An 18,621-nucleotide genomic window follows, 5' to 3' on the forward strand; every position below is an offset into this window, starting at 1 on the left:
TTACTGCATAAGAGAGTATATAAACCGCTGCTTGCTGACTAACAATGCAATTTCTGCCTGCGCTATTCGCAAATGAAACGAGATAATACTGATTTCCACAATGCGCGTCGTGAATATACTGCGCTCGATAGATTTGACGCTGCCTAATGCTTAATGTCGCCGGTTTATTCATCGACTTCGAAAACGGCACGCGCGGCTGTTCGCTTAAGCAACGAAGCTTCCCGAAGTATACAAATACGGAATAATTGACACAGCGTATCGTCATTATTAATGGTTCTTTTCAATTCCACGGGTCCATCGAACTGTTCATATTCGGAGATTTACGTTCAATATTATCGTATATTCATTTTGTGCTGCAAATAAATGCGCTTTTGACAGCAAAGTGATAATATAAAATATACAAATAAATACGCGCGTACAAATACGCATATATAGAGCATTTAATAAAATTTGTTATACGACACAATCAAGCTTTTGAATTCGATAACTATATTTTCTTAACAAAAATTTGACTATACACAGACGGCGCACAGAAACACATATTTAACAATACAAACGTTCATTATACGTTAATTAAAGTAACATATTTCGCAAAGCAAATCCTCTCCATTTAATATTTCGACAAATTGGCAAATCCCTTGTTTCCACGATAAACAGTATTTTCTTAACAAACTAAAACCGCGGCGCGCTCGCGCGCGCATTTTCTCCCACCGAGCGAAATCGCGATCTTTCTTGTTTCCGTATTTTCAACAAGCGGGGTAAGCTTATCTACATTATTCAAATAATCCTTCAGACTTCTCGTTTTAGCCTCGTTCTCTCTCAATATTACTCGCAACCGCCACGGCGAAGGACGGAATTCATCGTGTACCGTAGGGATCAGCGTCGCAGTGGATTAAACTACGCGCGACCATGTCGGGAATGCGTTGATAACATTATGCGCATCTTTTTCCCTCATGAATGTCCCCGGGATGCGGACGGGATGGAATGAGTGGATTTACAGGCGAAAGATTCTCGCGCGCGCTCGACAAGGAAGCGCCGTCCGTAATATTCCGTAATATTCATTCCCGGGATACGCCCCTTGTAATACGGCGCGGAAAATCAAAGTTCCGACAGGGCGCGAGTTAAAACCGCCGGTTGTCGCTCTCCGACTTATTATCCGCATTATACAAATGGCCCCGCCTTGGTTCTTGCTTCAGTGTCGCATTATGCGCGCGAATCGCGTCGAATTTGGCGTGCATCGCGCGGACTCGAAACGCCGGCACGATTAAATTCATACTCGCCGAGCGAGAGAGGAAACTATTCCGTAACTTCTCCGCTTCGCAGTTTCGCAACTGCGGATTAAGCGAGAAGGGGGTATACGACAGTGGTGGCGGCGGTGGTAAGGAAGGAGGCGGCGGCCGAGGTCGCGTGCAGATTTCGGAGGGTTGGCGAAACGACCGACGAGATAACGCGCACGGTTTAGATTATTACTTAAACCAATCGCCGAGCAGGATACGCGTCGTGACCGTATGCAGTTGCGATGTTCCAGCTTACACGCATGATATTAAAATGCATCGTATACGATTATAAAATATACGTAAAGTAGAACATATCTTTTCAAATATCACACTTTATTCGATCAGATATAAAAAATATTGTATATTTATGTGAGATTTTTGAAAACAGAGTATTTCAATCTGCCCCGACTTCTTATTTTCTTCCGTCTACGACATCCAAAACCTTGAACTAGTGACTCACCAACGTGAAAATTTCACTGTCGCCTATCTCTATCAGAAATATGCCCGAATGCACTCAAAACCGCGCAATATAGTTACTCCGGGAAAATGGCTTTCATTCGCGGTGGAATAATTGAGGTCACTACCGCATCAGCGCGGTGAACGCGGAAATCGGCCGAAATCCCGAGAATCAAATTTTCTACCTTCGCTCCAATTTCAGCCAGCTTTTAATAAGTCAACAGACGAGCTCGTTCGATATTCAGTCCAGCGTACGGTACCGCGGCACGGGCCAATACCGAACGATCGTCCTCTCCGTTGCTGGCGAAGGCGCGCGGCGCCGCGCGTTTCGTTCCGACACGTCACGTGCACGCCGTCACCGCGAACCACTCCAAATCTGACACCGCATTGGCGCACGTACGCAGCCGGTTTAAGCGGGCATGTTTGCACTGCCAGTGTTCCGCTAACGAACCTATCCAGGCACCCCGAACCCGTCTCGCGAACCCTTAGCGACCCGACCGGCTCCTCGTTGTCGTTGTATCCAGCTGCGTGCCACGTTCCGCCTTCCACTTCGCGTACCCGTTTTAATAATGTAAGTCGAAACCCCGCAATCAACTCAATGTTTTAGTCCCCAATCACAAAACCTTAGTTTGTGTTAAATAAATTTCGGAAAAATAGGTATATTTCTTTAGTTTGTTGTACAAGAACTTAAATTATCTTCTTTCAAATCAGCTACTACGGAATTATTTTAATTTCTGTATATCGGTTCTTTCTTTTCTTAAAAGTAGATACACCGTCATCGCGTCGTCAAATAGAAACACAATGCATACAAACTATGCATGAATTATATGTTGAATTTGCAAGTACTTGCAAGCTGTATCTCGCATGAATAATTTATTCTTATACTTATATTCGAATCGAATCCAAAGACATCCATAGCCTCTTACAGTAAAAATTTATCTTTTAGATCTTTAGTCAATAAATAAAAAGGTAGAAAATGTTGTGTACACGAGATATCCGAGAAAACAGTCGTGCGTGTATATTCATCAATTGTTTAGATTCATGGAGAATGTACTCGAAATATTGTACACTAAGACTTATTGAAATGCAAGAATAGAGGGAGAGAGAGAGAGAGAGAGAGAAATGCGGTCAAACAATTGTTAGCGTACGGAAGTATCAGTAGAGAAGAGAAGATGAGTGTGTACCCTGTCGGAAACAGTTACGGATGCATTTAAGGAAGTTAAATCAGAATGTTTGTTCCTTAACATTTAGTAGCTCTTGTAAATTCAGGAATTCAGGCAACTAGTCGAAGTTTCGGAGGCAATACAATGCAATAGCATACGCGTAATGAATGCAGAATCGAGTCAGGTTTTACAACAACAAAAAAAAGTGAATATTTAAAATCTCCACATTAATTAAAACAAATCTCGTAATTTCCAATTGGTTTAGCTTCTAATTTATGTCATGCGAACAAATGTCTGACAATAGAATGTAGACTGACCAAGCGGCAGAATTTTGAAGCATCAGGTGTGTTACTATTTGAGGAAGATGCGAAAAGCGCGGAAAAACATTGGCGCGGCCGCTGCTGCCGGCTGCGTAAGCGCCCTACGTAAATAATGAAATAATTTATGATCGTTACACAATGATCGTCATAAATCGCATTTCTGCTGGTCGACAGAACGTGCCATTATGCGAGGAACTCCGCTTCCGCTGTCAGCCTCAACCCCTTCCCGCACGCTGTCGATATTTTACCGCGGGAACGCAATACACGGCCGGCATAATTTATCTGTTTTCAAATATGCCCGCGCCGATAGATTTACATATTTTAATATAAATTCCTAAATACCGGCCCATACAGACAGCCCTATGAAGCGCCGAGTACGTCTCTATCGATCATCGCCCCGCCGTCCTTCCGCGCTTTACGTCTTGCTTCTTATCCCCACCTTTCCTTAATGTAACAGCTAAGAGCACCTAAAAACGAAGAATATAAACGACGGATTCTTTGCATGACTCCGTGTTATTAATTGTACCGTGGCAAGCAAGGTAAAAGCGCACAATTTAAGCATAACTTAAACAACCGGTATCTCATTTTTTATGCTAAAAAAATTTAATTTAAAACTTTATACAACGGAATAACAATTCCATTATTTTAATATCAATTAATATCAAATATAGATTATTAAGCATCGCTATATAAAAAATAAACAAAAATCGAAATGTCAACACAGTTTTCAAACGTCTTTCAACGAAATATTAGATTGCACATTATACATTTCAATTATATATGAGTTTAATATTATCAATATAATATTTTATCGCAGAATTATAAAAGAGAGAGAGAGAGCGACAAGATTTAGAATGCACTGCATCTTAGGCAGCCTTTCAATGAGTGTCATAGATCTCTCTATAATGCTGCAAGAGATTTAATCGCAAAGCTGAAATTTGAAATACACTTAGATTTTAACAGAAACATTCGATTCATGTCGAGTAAATCGATTTTCCTCTCGCGACTGATAACGCGACGCGTTTCCCTCCCTCGAACTGCTCGAAACGCGACAGAAGTTGTTTGACACCTTAACTATCGCTCGCACTCGAATGCCTCCCCGGTTGACAGTTGAGCTCGGTACAATGTGAGCTGTTATCATCGTCGGAAGTTCGTGTTTAGAAGCACGCATACGCACGAGCGCCCGGCGATATATAGGAAACGTGCGTTTCGATTATTCGCGTAAATGCCAAATGACATCGCTGTATTTGTCATGCGCCAAGTAGAGTGTAACCGCCGGTTGCATATAGCAGCCATTTCGTCGAAATTTGAATGGAACGATTACACATGAACATATTGCCGATAACGTTGCGACGCGATAAGCAAAATTTGTCACAAATTTCAATTTCGAGTATGTCTTTTTAAAGCGACACGAATACAAGGCACACAAGCACGTGGCATTGCGTGATAAACCCGATACTCATATATGAATTTGTTTTCTGATAACAGAATGCACCAAGTAGATAATAACTTATCTTACATTGTGCAAAAATATTTCTGCAATGTCATTGTACTTATATATATTAAAAAGTATATCCACACAAGTACTGCGTTAAGAGGAAAGAATATTATGAACAAATTAGATGTGAAAATTTTATTTCCATGCAATCCAAAACGTATGCGTAAACTTAGTTCACGATCCTAAGTTTCTTACTCCATTATTAACACAAGTTTCTCGTAAAGTTGTTGATGCGCTAAGATGGGCATCTTGTTGAAAATGTTCATATTATTTCCAAGGTAGGTTGGATGGTAAGCTCCGTAATCTGAAAATTACACAACGCGCACAATGGTTTTGCTATACTTTTATATTGTGGAAAGAAAATGTGTTAGCAATAATTTAAACCTGAACTTCTGGTCGTGTTCCAAGAACATAAACGAGCGCATTCGCCACATCTTCTGGTTCAATACACCGTATTCTATCGAACAAATCATGAAATTCTTCCATGTCCTTAATTATGTTAGTTCTCACTGCACCAGGGCTGATGTTCTGAAAAGACAAGTAATTAAAAGTCGTAGGAATCTTCAATTTTTTATGTACATATATCACGCATAATTATTAATACACATGTATATAAATTAAATTTTATTATTCAGATAGAATAACAGATGTATATTTAGTATTGATAACAATTGTTAAATATAAATATAACAAATACAAACTCTTGTCGTTCATAACTGTAGCAAACCAGGTAAAAAGTGAAAATGGATTCGAATGATCGCAACTTACTGTAACTCGAATAGGAGCCTGAACGGCTGCTATCTCTCGTCGTACTGCGGTAGTCATAATGCGAGCGGCGTACTTACTAGCAGGATACAAATTATATCCGTTGCAACCATCTTTATCTGACATACCTTGTATAGGATTCAAGTGAGCTAAAACACTACACATCAAAACTGTTTGTGTCAAATTATCTCATTAAATTATTAGTAAATATTTTTATTTTTTAATTCTCTCCTTTCTCTTTAGTGTAGAAAAAAAGCGCTCGTTTCGCAAATAACTTATTTATTCGAAAAGTTGTCATGGAACTCGTCAATGTAGTTAATGAACGACTCAAATAAATAACAATACCTGGTGATATTGAAAATGTGCCCTTCGACGTTTCGCTTGCGCATCGAGCTCACGGCCTTGTTCATAGTCACAGCATACGCGAGCACATTAGTATTTAGCAGCTTTTCGAACATTTTCCTATCACTTTCTGCAAGTGTAAGTTTATGGAATTGTTCAAAGTGCGTCAACGATAAGAAAAACTAAAGCTTTCCACTATCGATAAAAGCACAAGACACCTGCCATCGCAAACTGCACATTGTGCATATAAAAGTATAAGAGCCCCCTTCTTTTTCCGCGATAATATCTTCCACGCTAAAAGACTTCTCTGTGTTTGAGCGATTTTAATAGCACTCCGCTATTGAAACTGGATTAGAAATTCAATTACGCGAGAATTTAATCAATTTCAGAACTTTTCCAAAAAAAAAGTCTAAAACAATAAACGTACAAAGATATCGTATTAAGACACGTCATACTCTTATTTTTTTTTAATGATAGCTATCTCGTGCATAAACATACAATTTATTACAAATTATTTTCAAACCGATTAATTGCGTAATTTTGAGATAAAACGTATCGTTTATTATCTCAGATAGTTAAATGTAGTTTGACAAGACAAATTTGATTAAATTTACCGAAATAGTTTTGCAGTTTATCGCGAAAAAAGGATTTTAGGCCTGTTGTAAATAAAAGCGTGTAAATATAATACTTATTTAGCACAAACGTAACGTACCAATTATGCGCGAATAATCAATGATGCCAGCACAATTGACCATGATGTCCACATTGCCCAACGTCTCGATCGTCGAGAATGCCTTATTAATTTCACACTCGACAGTTACGTCGCAGCATATGGGAAATAGTTTACCCGAAGTACGATTTCGCTTACATTTCTCATCGAGCTCCGTCAATCTTTCTTTCCGGATATCCAGAGCACCCACGTTTACTCCGTTTCGCAGAAGAGCACATGTAATTGCTTCGCCCATGCCGGATCCAGCGCCGGTAACGACCGCGGTTTTACCAAGCCAACGATTCATAATTGCCTGTCTGCAAGTACGACGTAGCTCGCGGTTGACATGCCACTAATAACTACCGAGCCAAAAATAATTTCAAGCACGTAAAAAACGTAATCATGAACGTCTACAATCGCAGTCGACGTTAAATTTAGCTGTAAATTTGTGGAAATGGCATTTCGATTAACAACATCAACAATGATGTGTACTTACGTATATATCTTCTCTCTTCTGCCTTTTCTTCGTAGCCGCCAAAAAAAATAATTCGCCGTAAAACACACTTGAGAAAACGTTTAATTGCGTAACTGCTGCAATTAAATGAGTGGTGGGTCAAAGCAATCGCATCATATCGATGGTTCGGTGCGAACCAACTGTGTCGCTAGCACATGTAAGACCACAATATAACAAGCGATTACAATGATCTAATTGATTCCATCTCTTGGAGTGGGAGCAAGAAAAGTACGCAAAGTCGCAAAAAAAAACAAGTGATAATATAAACGTATGCGTGCATATCTCTAATATTTGCATATAATGAAAATATTTGTAAACTACGATAATATTATAAGTACTTGCTACTCGAAGTGAAATATATGCAGGAATATTATAATGTTTCGATGATACGTTTACGCGAGGCAATCAATAGAGACTTTGAATTGTCCGGGCATTATCGATTGACTTCGGCTGAGCAAAAAGAATTATATGCTGTTTGTACACTGTTTTAACGAGCATTTAATTTGAGGTTTACAAAAACTTGTTGAAATCGCGACAATAAAGAATTCTCCATAACATTTGTGGAAAATGATTGAGATCGCAATACAAGAAAATTTCGAGCATAATGATAGAAAACGAACAAAGCTTGCAAAAGCATCCGAGCGGATCAGTGCTCGTGTGGTGCTCATTCGAGTCTCGTTTTTTGAATTCGCGTGAGCATTGAATCAAAACAGAACCATGAATAAAAAAATATTGCAGTTGCAATCTGATCACATGCTCACTTTGACGTACCGACAGTGAGCGGATCAGATCGAACGGCTCGGCGGCGATTCATTTGAGTCCGATTCACAGTCCTGAGCACGTTTATTCGGGGGCGAATGCTCAGATGAATACGCGATTCAATCATTTACGAAGTCCATCTGTAGCGAGCCAGAGTACAACAAACCTGCGTTCTGCAGGTTGCAATTTATATATTCTCGGGAATAAAATTATTTAGAATTTTAATCGAAACATCAAAAAAATTGAAATTTTCTACTTTATTAACTAAAAAATATTTTTTATAACGACTGCCACGGTATCGATCGGTTATTTGCGGAAGGTATTGTCACGCCGTGTACGTGTTATGTGAACAATCCATTAATTTTCTTCTAAGACAGCAAAGCGCTATATTAAAAGTTTTTGTACACGTATCACAATTGTAAAAGAGAATATTTCATAGAAAACGGCGACCATTTTTCGTTGCAAGTATGTCCTGAACGTCGAGCACGTATAGGCCAGACGCATCATGGACGAGGACAGAGATCCTTCGGCTTAGGTTTATCCGTTTACCCAGTGGCTCCGTCCTACGGTTTTGCCACGGCCTTTACTTGTTTTAAGTGAAGCGCGACGTGACCTGCCGCAATCCCTTCTGTATCCACGTACAATCACATTGGCTTCTGCGTACCGTCTCTGAACCAATCTCTTCCGCGAGACATCGGGCGGAATATCAGGATATTTCGAAATCCCGGAGATTCCGGAAGACGACTTCCAGAGACCTATCCCGCTACGTAGAGGAGGATTTTATTGTCAAAATATACAACACGAATATCTCAACTTATGACCATCAGAAATTTGTGCTTCAATATCGAAAAATAATTTGAGATACTTCAGAAAATTAACTTTGACACACATCTCACTTGCGCGTTAATTACACTGCAAGCAATAAAACGAAAATGTCGACTTTGATTGTCAAATTGCCGATTGACAATTCAAGTTTTGTGAGATCGTATTTAATGTAAGCGAGAGATAACAGAAAGGAAAAGCTTCGTAGCGTCGCATATCACATACGCGATTTCTATCTTCGTCGCGGCAAAAAATGCTGACAATGAGATGAAAGATCGCGGAACGACTGATCTTCGAATTTAACCGTATCGCATCGCGCTGGAGAATTTATCCTTTCTACGGACAACGTCGCCATCTCAGATCGGTTACGTCGGTAATCTCAAATCTCGAGACTCGAAATGGGAGCCACCCGCCCCCCTCCCCTCCGCCCCTCTTCTTCGCGGATAAACGATACCCGTTTCCGGACGCAATAACAACAGCGTGTATCGATCTTCGTGAGCCGGCATCTGGTACCGAGTCCAGTACCAGGCCGAGAGCATTATTCTTGTTCACGCGGGACGACGAGGAAATCAACAAGAAAACCAGAGGAAGAAGCATTTCCCCCCCCCCCCCTCCCCATCTCACCCCGCCAGATGCTACTGCTAGTCGACCATTTCTCAACGTTGCCGTGATTACGCGCATCGTTTTGCACTTACTATCCACGGATTCATGTCTTTTTTTTATAAGCGACAAATTACATAACGAGGTTCGACTATGTTAGTCGCGGCCACTTGTCAAACGTATGAGGAATGAGAAAAGATATGCTGGAGAAGGTCAGTTTTCAGATAAGAAGTGTTTTAAATAGTATCATGTCAGAAGTTGCATATCATTTCTTGATTTTAAATTGCTTTTTAAGCTTATATCCTTCAACAAAAATAGACATGTTACATTACAGAATTATGTCACATTAAAAATTAAGCAATTTTTTTTTTTACTAAATAAATTTTAGAGATAAATATTATTTCTTAATTAATTTCAACTAAACTTGAATAAAATTTTAATCCAAGATTTAATTCGCAAAATATTCTCAATAAATCTATGTTTGTCAAACAAACTATATTTAAAAAGCAATTATTTGATCTATATAAAATGTAATGTTCATATATCAGTATATTTTAGATTTCTGAAATATTTTACTCCTTATTCCGCGGAGTACTTTGAAGTCGGCGAAGAGCGAGCGTATTTCTTGAGATATCAGAAATGTTCGGGCACACGATTTAAGAAGTAACGACCTTCGAACCAAAAATATTATTATACTCCGCGCCAGCTGACGAGGAAATCAAAAAGAAAGGTAGAGAAAAGCTGTGTTCTTCGATTCGGAGCGCCATATGCTTCTGCCGCTTAGCTATTTTTCAACGGATCGTGATTACATATACCAATCTGTATTGTTAACCCTATAGCTTTCTTTTCTTACAATATACGCAACTATAAATTGCACGTATTAAATATCGAAGAAAATAAATTTCAACAAACTAAAAGTTGATTATCTAACATAGAAAAACTTTTATACAAACATTTGCTGCAAAAGGTGACATTTTTAAGACTGTAATCGTCCTTGTAAATTATTTATAAAAAATTAATCTCAAAATTAACTCTTTATCAAAACAATCTCATTTTCAGAAAATTTATTTTATTATATGCATATACACGTATAGAGTATGTATACATTATGTATTCACACCGATTCGGTTAGCTTTTGTGAAAACATATAACGGCTCGACTTCTGTCTAAAATCTTCGATTCTACGAAAGTTGGCTTTACACGTCGTTTCCGTCGGCCAGATGTGAAGAAACGACCATTGGGCGCCCATAATTTTCGAGTTATCGAAAAAACTTCTTCGGATCTGGAGCGAAGCGGGTGCCCGCCGAGAATTTTCGAAACTTTCTTCTTTGCCAGGTGCAAACGAGATGCAAACAACCCGGCTGCCAGACCATTTTGAAAATTCCGAACGGGTCATCCAAGTAGTTCCGCGTGCGGAAAATGCGAAATCAGCCGTCCGCGCGTTTGCACCAACATCCGGCTTGCGATAACTCGAAAACTATGACGGCGCGATTGAGGGCTTTTAAAATCTAACGGTGACAAATAAGACAGAAGAGGAGCGTAGAAGAAAATTTTGAAAATTCTCACTCGTTGACCCACTTCATCTCCGAGTTGAAGTAGTTGCTGCCGGCGCGATAAGACGCGACTGAAGTGCGGCGACTTTGCCGAGCAAAAACTCAGAAGCTTAAGAGCGAGTCCATCGTGAAGTTCTCCATTACCGGTTCCGCTCAGAAAACTGTTTGCGTAATATGTAGGACACAAATGCAGACGCGAAATTCAAGGAAGTCGCTGCAAAGTTGCATCGCGAAAGTCGCGAACTTCTTGTGTGCATCCGCTTAATTATTCTTATATTTCTCAAAAATCTATATGTATCTTATGCGAAAAGAAACTGAAAAATCTACAATTTTCACAGAAAACTCTAACTGGAAAGTGCACCGTCCCAGATAGGGATGAGAAAAATGAGAAAAGATTTGCCCTTTTTCCGCTTCAAAGCACCAGATGTTCCTACTACTCGATCATTTCTCAACGACGCTGTGATTACACGCATCACTTTGTATTGCCACAATTTCGTGTATTTCTTTTTCTTGTAGCCGCACAATGTACATAATATATTGTATTGTCAAAATTCACTTAAACCGTATTTATCTATTTATCTCGTTGCGATAAATAGATAAATATTTCTTCAAATATTTGCATTCTTTAATTGAACGAATATTTAATCGCGCGTGCGTCAATAATCTATGAAATTCATCCATGATTTTAACCGTACGGCATCAATATTTGATAATATATTCTTTAATTAAACTGTTTAATTTATATCCATTCTAAAAACTTAAGTCGTAAAAAATCAGTTGTTTACAGTCATTATTGCTGTAACAAAATAATTTCAAATTTATAGAGTATTATCAAAAATCTTGATACAACAACGACAAATATTAGTAACAAAATCAAGATATCATGCGAATAAAATCGCATCTGCAGCAGATCGATTCTTGATTTTCGAAAATAACCCTGATACCACTTGACGAGAACGAAGAGTCCTGTGACAGCTTTACAAAGAGTTCATCTCCACGAGAGTTCGTCTGGAGGAAGTTATTTGGAAGCTTATTCGGAAGTTTAAAGTATCTATCGAAGAATAGCTGAGAACATAGAGAGGCGGCATTCAAGTTCGTTTCCGAAGCAATAAACGATAACGGACGGTATCGACGTTCTTTCTCCAGACTACCGAGCTAATGTATAAACGTGAAATAGCTAGTTCGGCATTCTTATGACGTCAATTCCATGTCTTCGTTCATCAATCTCAATTATTCAAAACGATAGGCAAATAAAACATATAAAATGTGAAAATGATTATTTCACTAATATTACTGAGCAGGTTTTACAATATTAATAAATATCTCTAACACATTAATAAATAAATACTAAGAAGGAATTTTCATCTAAACTATGTGCATAAAAACAAGTTACAATATTAAAATAATTTTAATTCATTTGGTAACATCTGCTAAATTAGCACATTTTCCAATTAATTATTATTTACAGATGTGCAACAAAAAATACAAAATAGGTTCAAAAATAACTTATTAATATTAGATATTTATTAGCATTTAAAGATTAACAAGATATTAAAAAATTAGCGTTTTGTTTTAAAAGTTTAAATTAATTTCTGAAAAAATAACGAGATGCTGTTTATCTCTGCATCAAATATACATATTGCAACGATTTCCTTTGAACAAATGAAACGACTATAAATTGCTGAAAGTCTCGTTCTGACGTGAAAAGGAATAACTACTGAAATCATATCGAACTTTTTCCATCGACTGAAGCATCGACGAATGGTGTCGGTACTTCATTTCGATAGTTTCCTGTAAAGTATCTCCCAGACGTTTAATGATTGTCGCGAGCGTCTCAGCGCCCATTGTTGAGTTTCCTGTATCGGACGCATTTTATAAGACACAACATAGAAGAATCGTTTCCTCCTCAATATTCTAATGAAAAGAGTAAATAAAAAAATGTAGAATACACGATGCTCCGACGTGACTCTCGATCCCGTTTGATAAATCAACGTCAACTTTAGTTTACTACATCGTTTTCGATTCTTTGTATATTTGTCCAGCTGTCTTGAATTATTAAAGCACTGTGTCTTTTTATCTCAATAAGAACATATTGCGCGCTCTAAAAAATTTATGTAACACTATCTACAATTAATAATTACAAAATATATAAACAGAATACTTTTTCTCACGATAATTCAAGAATTAAAATAATGATAAATGTCACATTGTACAAACATAGAATTAATGCAAGACGGTGATGATTTAAATAGCCTAGTGCCCGTAATTAACGCTAAATACCCCAACGACAGCGTACCCATGTATTTCCGCCGCCGTCAAAATACCTCTTCGGCTGATTACTTCGCCGCTAAAAAATAAAAAAAAGGGAAACAAGAAGACCGTGCAAGCCCGTAGTTAGTTTTGCTTACCGCGCGGCTGTTTTCACGATCTGCATTCCGGAGCGCCGAGCCTTTCGCCGGCGCTTCCACCTGTTTCCAGAACCCTCTGTTTATCCCTGCGTATAATTTCAGCCGACCGGTGACTCGTTAATTCCTCGGTGCCTCGTTCGCGGTCATTCCCATCCCCTCGAGACTCGCCTTGCGCCACGTTCCCGAGCCAGTATTCGTTGGTGCGTCTAACGACCGGGCATCCACCGCGCGCTACAGCCCTGAGAGCGATCTCTCCTATACATATTCATGAGGCAATAAGCCCGCCGCTGATCTTCCGGGGAATGGAACAACAAGGGAAGAATGGAAAGTAGGGGACGGCGGTGCCAGCCCTGAGCAGACATCGTCGTCGGCTTTAGCTCACTAGGGAAACACTCGTCAACCCCTTTTTCGACATTCTCGCGCGTTTACGGAGCGGCCCGGTCGCGTTTTACTCCTCCTAAGAAGCGAGATGAGGGACCCGTGACCGATACGAGAGCCGGCACGATATTATTTTACAAATCATTTACGTCGTACGTGCGCGATAGTCCCCTGCGACGACAGATTGCTGTTTGCGCCCTCGAACGTAACGCTCAACTTATGCATCAAACAACACGAAAAGGTTGGATTGACAAAAATTTACCTCCGGCTGTCTCAAAGGCATAAAATGTACACGACTACAGACGCGAGTCGTTTGTTTCTTAAATTTGGAATGTTATTTCAGAAGAATTAAACGTTTCACGGAGCAAGTTAACGTATGTATTTAAGCACATATTCCAAATTAAACTTAAAAAACGAGGAAGTGCACATTTTAGCAAAATGTGCACTTGTCCAAATATTTAGCGATTCGAACGTAAGTCAGATACATCAAACCGTAATTGCATGACTTCTTTGAAACAAATCGAATAGAGTCTCACGTGTACTTCTTTCTTTGTATTTTAGATTCTCGCGATACCAGGTCACGCCTACGATTCAAGTCACACGGGAATCGCGAGATGTTTCGTACGCTTGCGTTCCGATGCAAATCGAATAAAAGCCGTGCCGACGTATATCTCAACTTTGAATTCAAATTTCGCGCACCGATCGTTCTGCATTAACGGCAGCCGACTCAAAGAGTCCGCATGGCGGAAATATTTGCGTCGCAAACATCGTGTTTGTCAGAGGTTTCGACGCTTCCATCTAACTATCCATCCCCCCGCGTCGCGTCTGTCCCACCCTTTTTCAACATTCTCCATCTCGAGCTGTCCTTCTACCTCCCACACTCGCGGCGCATCGTGGGGTGAATACGAAACCGTTTGGCACCTCTGAGCTGAATTCGAAATTCACCCCACGACAATGCGGCGATCGATAGAGATAGTACGGTTCTAATCTCGCCTTCTCATTAAGCGTGTTTGTTATTCACGGCGACCCGATGTCGGCCAAAAATTATTAGAGAGCCAATGCAGCTTCAGATTAAAGGAGGGAAATGCACAAGGTGCAATTCACTCTGAATATTCACAATTCGTTCAAAATGCACGAATGCGCGATTATCCATTTTGGAGCTTTGAGGGGAATCGTTATATGTAAATTATTAATGACGATTACACGAGTTGAATATGGAGATGTAGTGACATTAAAGTTCGGCGAAGACCTCCGGAAGATTCTTTTCGCGACGTACAATTAATTCTGTGTATACTACTCACAGACTTCTAATTAATTTTATATTAACTGTAAGAGACTAAGTTTAAAATGACTCGTCCGATATTGTCAATAACAAGCAGCAGCCTGTCGCCGACAACTTCTCGTCGTTTCTCCTTAGCCAAAGGGCACTCGACCCGAACAAAGGGTAGCTGTTACCGGATAAGTCTACAACTTAAGGCTCCGAGAAACATCCCGCTGAGAAAAATGCATCCTTACCATTTTCGAGGAGTTACATCCGCGCCCGTATACAAAGACCCGCCGATTACGGTTCCGTTAACTCTATCAACTGCAAGGCGGGATGAGAGAGATACCGTTCAATTCCGAGTTAATTAGGACCGCGGCAATTTTCCTGTTTATCTCGACTTGCCGCGTTCTTATCTCAAATCGTTTGCATAATACGACCCGGTCGCGCGGTTTAACACCAAGTGCTTTCACGGAGTTCAATTTTGTTAGAATCAATAGAAGTGCATTTTCTCGCGCGTTCATTCGCCGCGGCCTCCGCGGGTAAGGCGCGCTACGTGCATACGATTTTCAATCAGCAACTTCCCCGCTGGCGCAGCGCACAATGCAACGTCACTCATCCAAGGGACAATATATCTCGGAAGTCATTGATAAAATGCACAATACTTGCATTCGAAAGCTGCCCTTCCTCCTCCCCTCCGTCATGCGTATAAGCTTCTACATTCTCAGATCGTCGCGTGTCGTTTCTATTTCAACATACACGAACTAACATTGCAGCGCCGCAAATTTATATCCCCAAGAACAATTACCGTCACAATAGTTTGACTAGTTATGTATGATCGCAATTATAGCAATAATGAATTAACAATCGCTTAGCGGAATACTTCGAGCGTTTTGTTACGATTCTACTCGTATTCGATACACATATATGCGTAAGTGAATTAACTCAATCAACGTCTAATTTTATACATGCTGTTCGTAAAAACGTAAAAATTTAATTCACGAAAAGTATAATCAAATATAAAAAGTGCGCGCAACCTATACAAAAGTTTATGATTCACACTTACACTACAAAACATTTTAACAACTTCCGACCGATTAAATCTGCACTGTTTGTCACAAACGTGAGTCCTACGTGTCCGACAGGCACTTGACGTCTCGTCTGAAGGACTTCGAAAGTCCTTCCTTTCAAATCGAGAAAAGGTCCACCCCGTGGAGCTTTGCCTTTGTCCAGCAGTATCCGTGGCAACATTTGCTGCCATAACAACGCCCTCGATGAAACATCGACTAGTCCTGTTCTCGCGTCCTCGAATGACGCAATTACGTTATCGGCGATTTCTCGCTGCGCAAGATGATGGCTCGATGCGGTTTTAAGTAAGGACCAAGTATGGCTCCGTGACCTTTTCGCATAGTAATTGGTCCTCGGCGGGTGCGGTCTCGCTGCTTCATTACACAAATTGACTAACCGAATAAGTGGCGCGAACATCCCGAAAGCCACCGCTCACATTCACGACTTCAAACTTGGTATACTGTGTTACTTGAACGAGGTTTTTGGAGCCACATTGAATCCTTAGAAAATTTTCCGCCTTTTATGCTGGCGTAGCAACGATTACGAACTTTGATAGCGGTATCCTTGAAGACATACTCTTGCCACTAAAAGTACACGAAGCCATAAAACGAGACTTTGTCCTCCGTTACTAAGCTTCTTACACATTTACTAACGACTTATAAATGCTGGTAAAACCGGGCAACTTTGGATCGTTAAGATCTTCAATAGATGTTAATTATATCTGATTAGTGGGTCACCAATCAAGAACTTTATCAGAACATTAATCGCGTTGACCGCGAAAATGCGCTTAATGAAGATTCAGTCACCGACACAATGCAACGCTGTTGTGCGTATACGAAGTCTTCTAGGTAGACACAAGAGCGGCTAACGGATCGCTAAATAAAAGCTATTTAAAATATTCAGAATCAGAAAATTTGGAGATAAATGTACTTTCGCACTTTCCGACGGGACATTAAAAAATTAATGAGATACCTCGTGATTAACGGTAAACAGCGGCGTAAACCAGGCAGGCCCGCCGCCGTCGTCGGCCCGAACGAAAGGCATGGCGAAGGGGGGAAGCACTTAGAATATCATAAATTCGCGACCGCGGTTGTACAGCGACCGCGCTGAAAAAAAAGAAAAAGAAAAAAACAAATTGCTCCGTAAACGCGATTTTGCATTAACCACTCGAGGGATGGGGTTTGCGGCGCGTCGGACGGCGCGGATAGGGAAGGGCTGGCATGGGCGGACAGGTATCTCAACTTTTCTCATATCGTTTCACGTTCGTTATTACGCGCCGAGTTGCCGCGAGGCGGATGAGTAAAATTAATGGCTCCCATTTGGAACTATTCCCACGGACTTTCGTCTTTTTTTCCTCCCGCCAACTCTCGCGCTCCCTCCAGCACGTTCGCTCCGCGTCTATCCGTTTCTCTCTCACTCACTCTGTCCTCGTTATCGTTACACCGTTGGGATTTATAATTAACGTTAGCATTCCTCGGCCCAGTCGCCAATCGTGAGGCGCCGACACAAACTTTTATCAAATTATTCGAACACAATGCTCTCTTTATCCTGATGCTCGGCGTTTTACCAAACGGAATGAAAGCTAAATGATTTATCTTACGGAACTGTTAATGCGCACATCGTAACATATTTTTAAGATGCCGACACTCTCTGTTCATTTCATTTCATATATTTTACTAATTCTGAACATTAGCCATCCGTCCGAAACGTCATCCTTTTAATCGATTTAGCAACGATCAGCTTAGCACTTGAAAATACGATTTTATTTTTCATATTAATTGCATTTTGCCATAGTCCAAATATTGCTTTTTGGAAAAAAAAATTGAAATAAAAACATTCAATGCAATTAAAAAAAAAATTACTTAAAGAATTTAAAGAGAAAAAAGTTTTTCAATGCAATCCAATTTGCAAAATTAATTTCTACTCACTTTATTGTCAAACGGTTAAACGTACATGTGAAAAAAAAATCCATTTCCATATCGCATCTATTCGTCCGAAGGAAGACGCAAATACATCCCGAACTAATCGAAATTTGCCACAGAAACGTAATCACGGTAACGCAACGCGCATCTCGTGTATTTCGCTCATCCAACGCAATTACGATATACGTGACAAATTGCTCGCGTCGCCGATAAGTTATTTACATTTCATTACCGGTCCGAGTAATTTGTACTCCCCGCCAGGATATCGAAATTTTTTTTCTGCTATCGCTCCGCGTTGCCGTGGAAAAAAGAAGCAGTGGTTGGAGAACAGGTACAGGTAAGGGGTGTAGCGGCAGATCAGGATGGGGAAGTAGCGACAGGGCGAGATACGGTGGGAAGGGAGGGAGAAGGAGGGGGTTACATCGGTGCCCGGATGGAGACGCGACACGTTTTTATTAATACCCTCTCGCACACCCTCGTCCGTGGGCACGTGACGCGTCGAAGGAAAAAGTTAACGAACTTCTCGGAGCGCGTCGCGACGAAGGAACCTGCCTGATAAATAGCGAGGGATGATGGGGAAAACGGCTGCAGGACCGCGCATAGCAGCATCTACCGGGCGAACCAAGAATGTCTCCGATGATATATGGGACAGATAACTCCGAAGGGTGACTGGGTAATTCATTCGTAAGTCATAAGTCCGCGCGATAAGGATTATTTATCGATCTTCTCCCGTTCCCTTCTTGTTCTTTCCTTTTTTTTTTTTTTTTTTTACTCTCCGGTAGGCGTGTGTCGAACGAGGACTAACG

At 40.4% G+C, this 18,621-nt stretch overlaps 1 protein-coding gene and 1 long non-coding RNA gene across 3 annotated transcripts in view; both read right to left on the minus strand.

Moving 5' to 3' along the window:
- Window positions 1-18,621, minus strand: part of LOC136999427 (uncharacterized) — a 220,981-nt gene that overhangs the window by 181,419 nt on the left and 20,941 nt on the right. The gene's annotated exons all lie outside the window — the stretch shown is intronic.
- On the minus strand, window positions 4,835-7,201 carry LOC105679444 (farnesol dehydrogenase). 2 transcript variants are annotated; one of them, XM_012379477.2, is made up of 6 exons: window positions 7,027-7,201; window positions 6,534-6,847; window positions 5,825-5,951; window positions 5,483-5,636; window positions 5,099-5,242; window positions 4,835-5,018 (listed from the first exon to the last, which is right to left on the minus strand). In XM_012379477.2, the coding sequence occupies exons 2-6, from the start codon at window positions 6,835-6,837 to the stop codon at window positions 4,977-4,979; spliced, it is 771 nt and encodes a 256-aa protein (XP_012234900.1). In that variant the 5' UTR covers window positions 6,838-6,847; window positions 7,027-7,201; the 3' UTR covers window positions 4,835-4,976. The 2 variants fall into 2 exon arrangements, with proteins under 2 accessions (XP_012234900.1, XP_012234899.1); XM_012379476.2 differs by having other exon boundaries at window positions 6,534-6,889.

Source organism: Linepithema humile, chromosome 1, assembly GCF_040581485.1.
Source record: "Linepithema humile isolate Giens D197 chromosome 1, Lhum_UNIL_v1.0, whole genome shotgun sequence".
Lineage (NCBI taxonomy): Eukaryota > Metazoa > Arthropoda > Insecta > Hymenoptera > Formicidae > Linepithema > Linepithema humile.

Coding starts and splice junctions, on each gene's coding strand:
- LOC105679444 (XM_012379477.2), bottom strand. CDS start 6,837: ATGAATCGTTGGCTTGGTAAAACCGCGGTCGTTACCGGCGCTGGATCC. Junction 5,243..5,482: donor AGGCTCCTATTCGAGTTACA/GTAAGTTGCGAT, acceptor TTGTCTTTTCAG/AACATCAGCCCTGGTGCAGT. Junction 5,019..5,098: donor GAACACGACCAGAAGTTCAG/GTTTAAATTATT, acceptor TGTAATTTTCAG/ATTACGGAGCTTACCATCCA.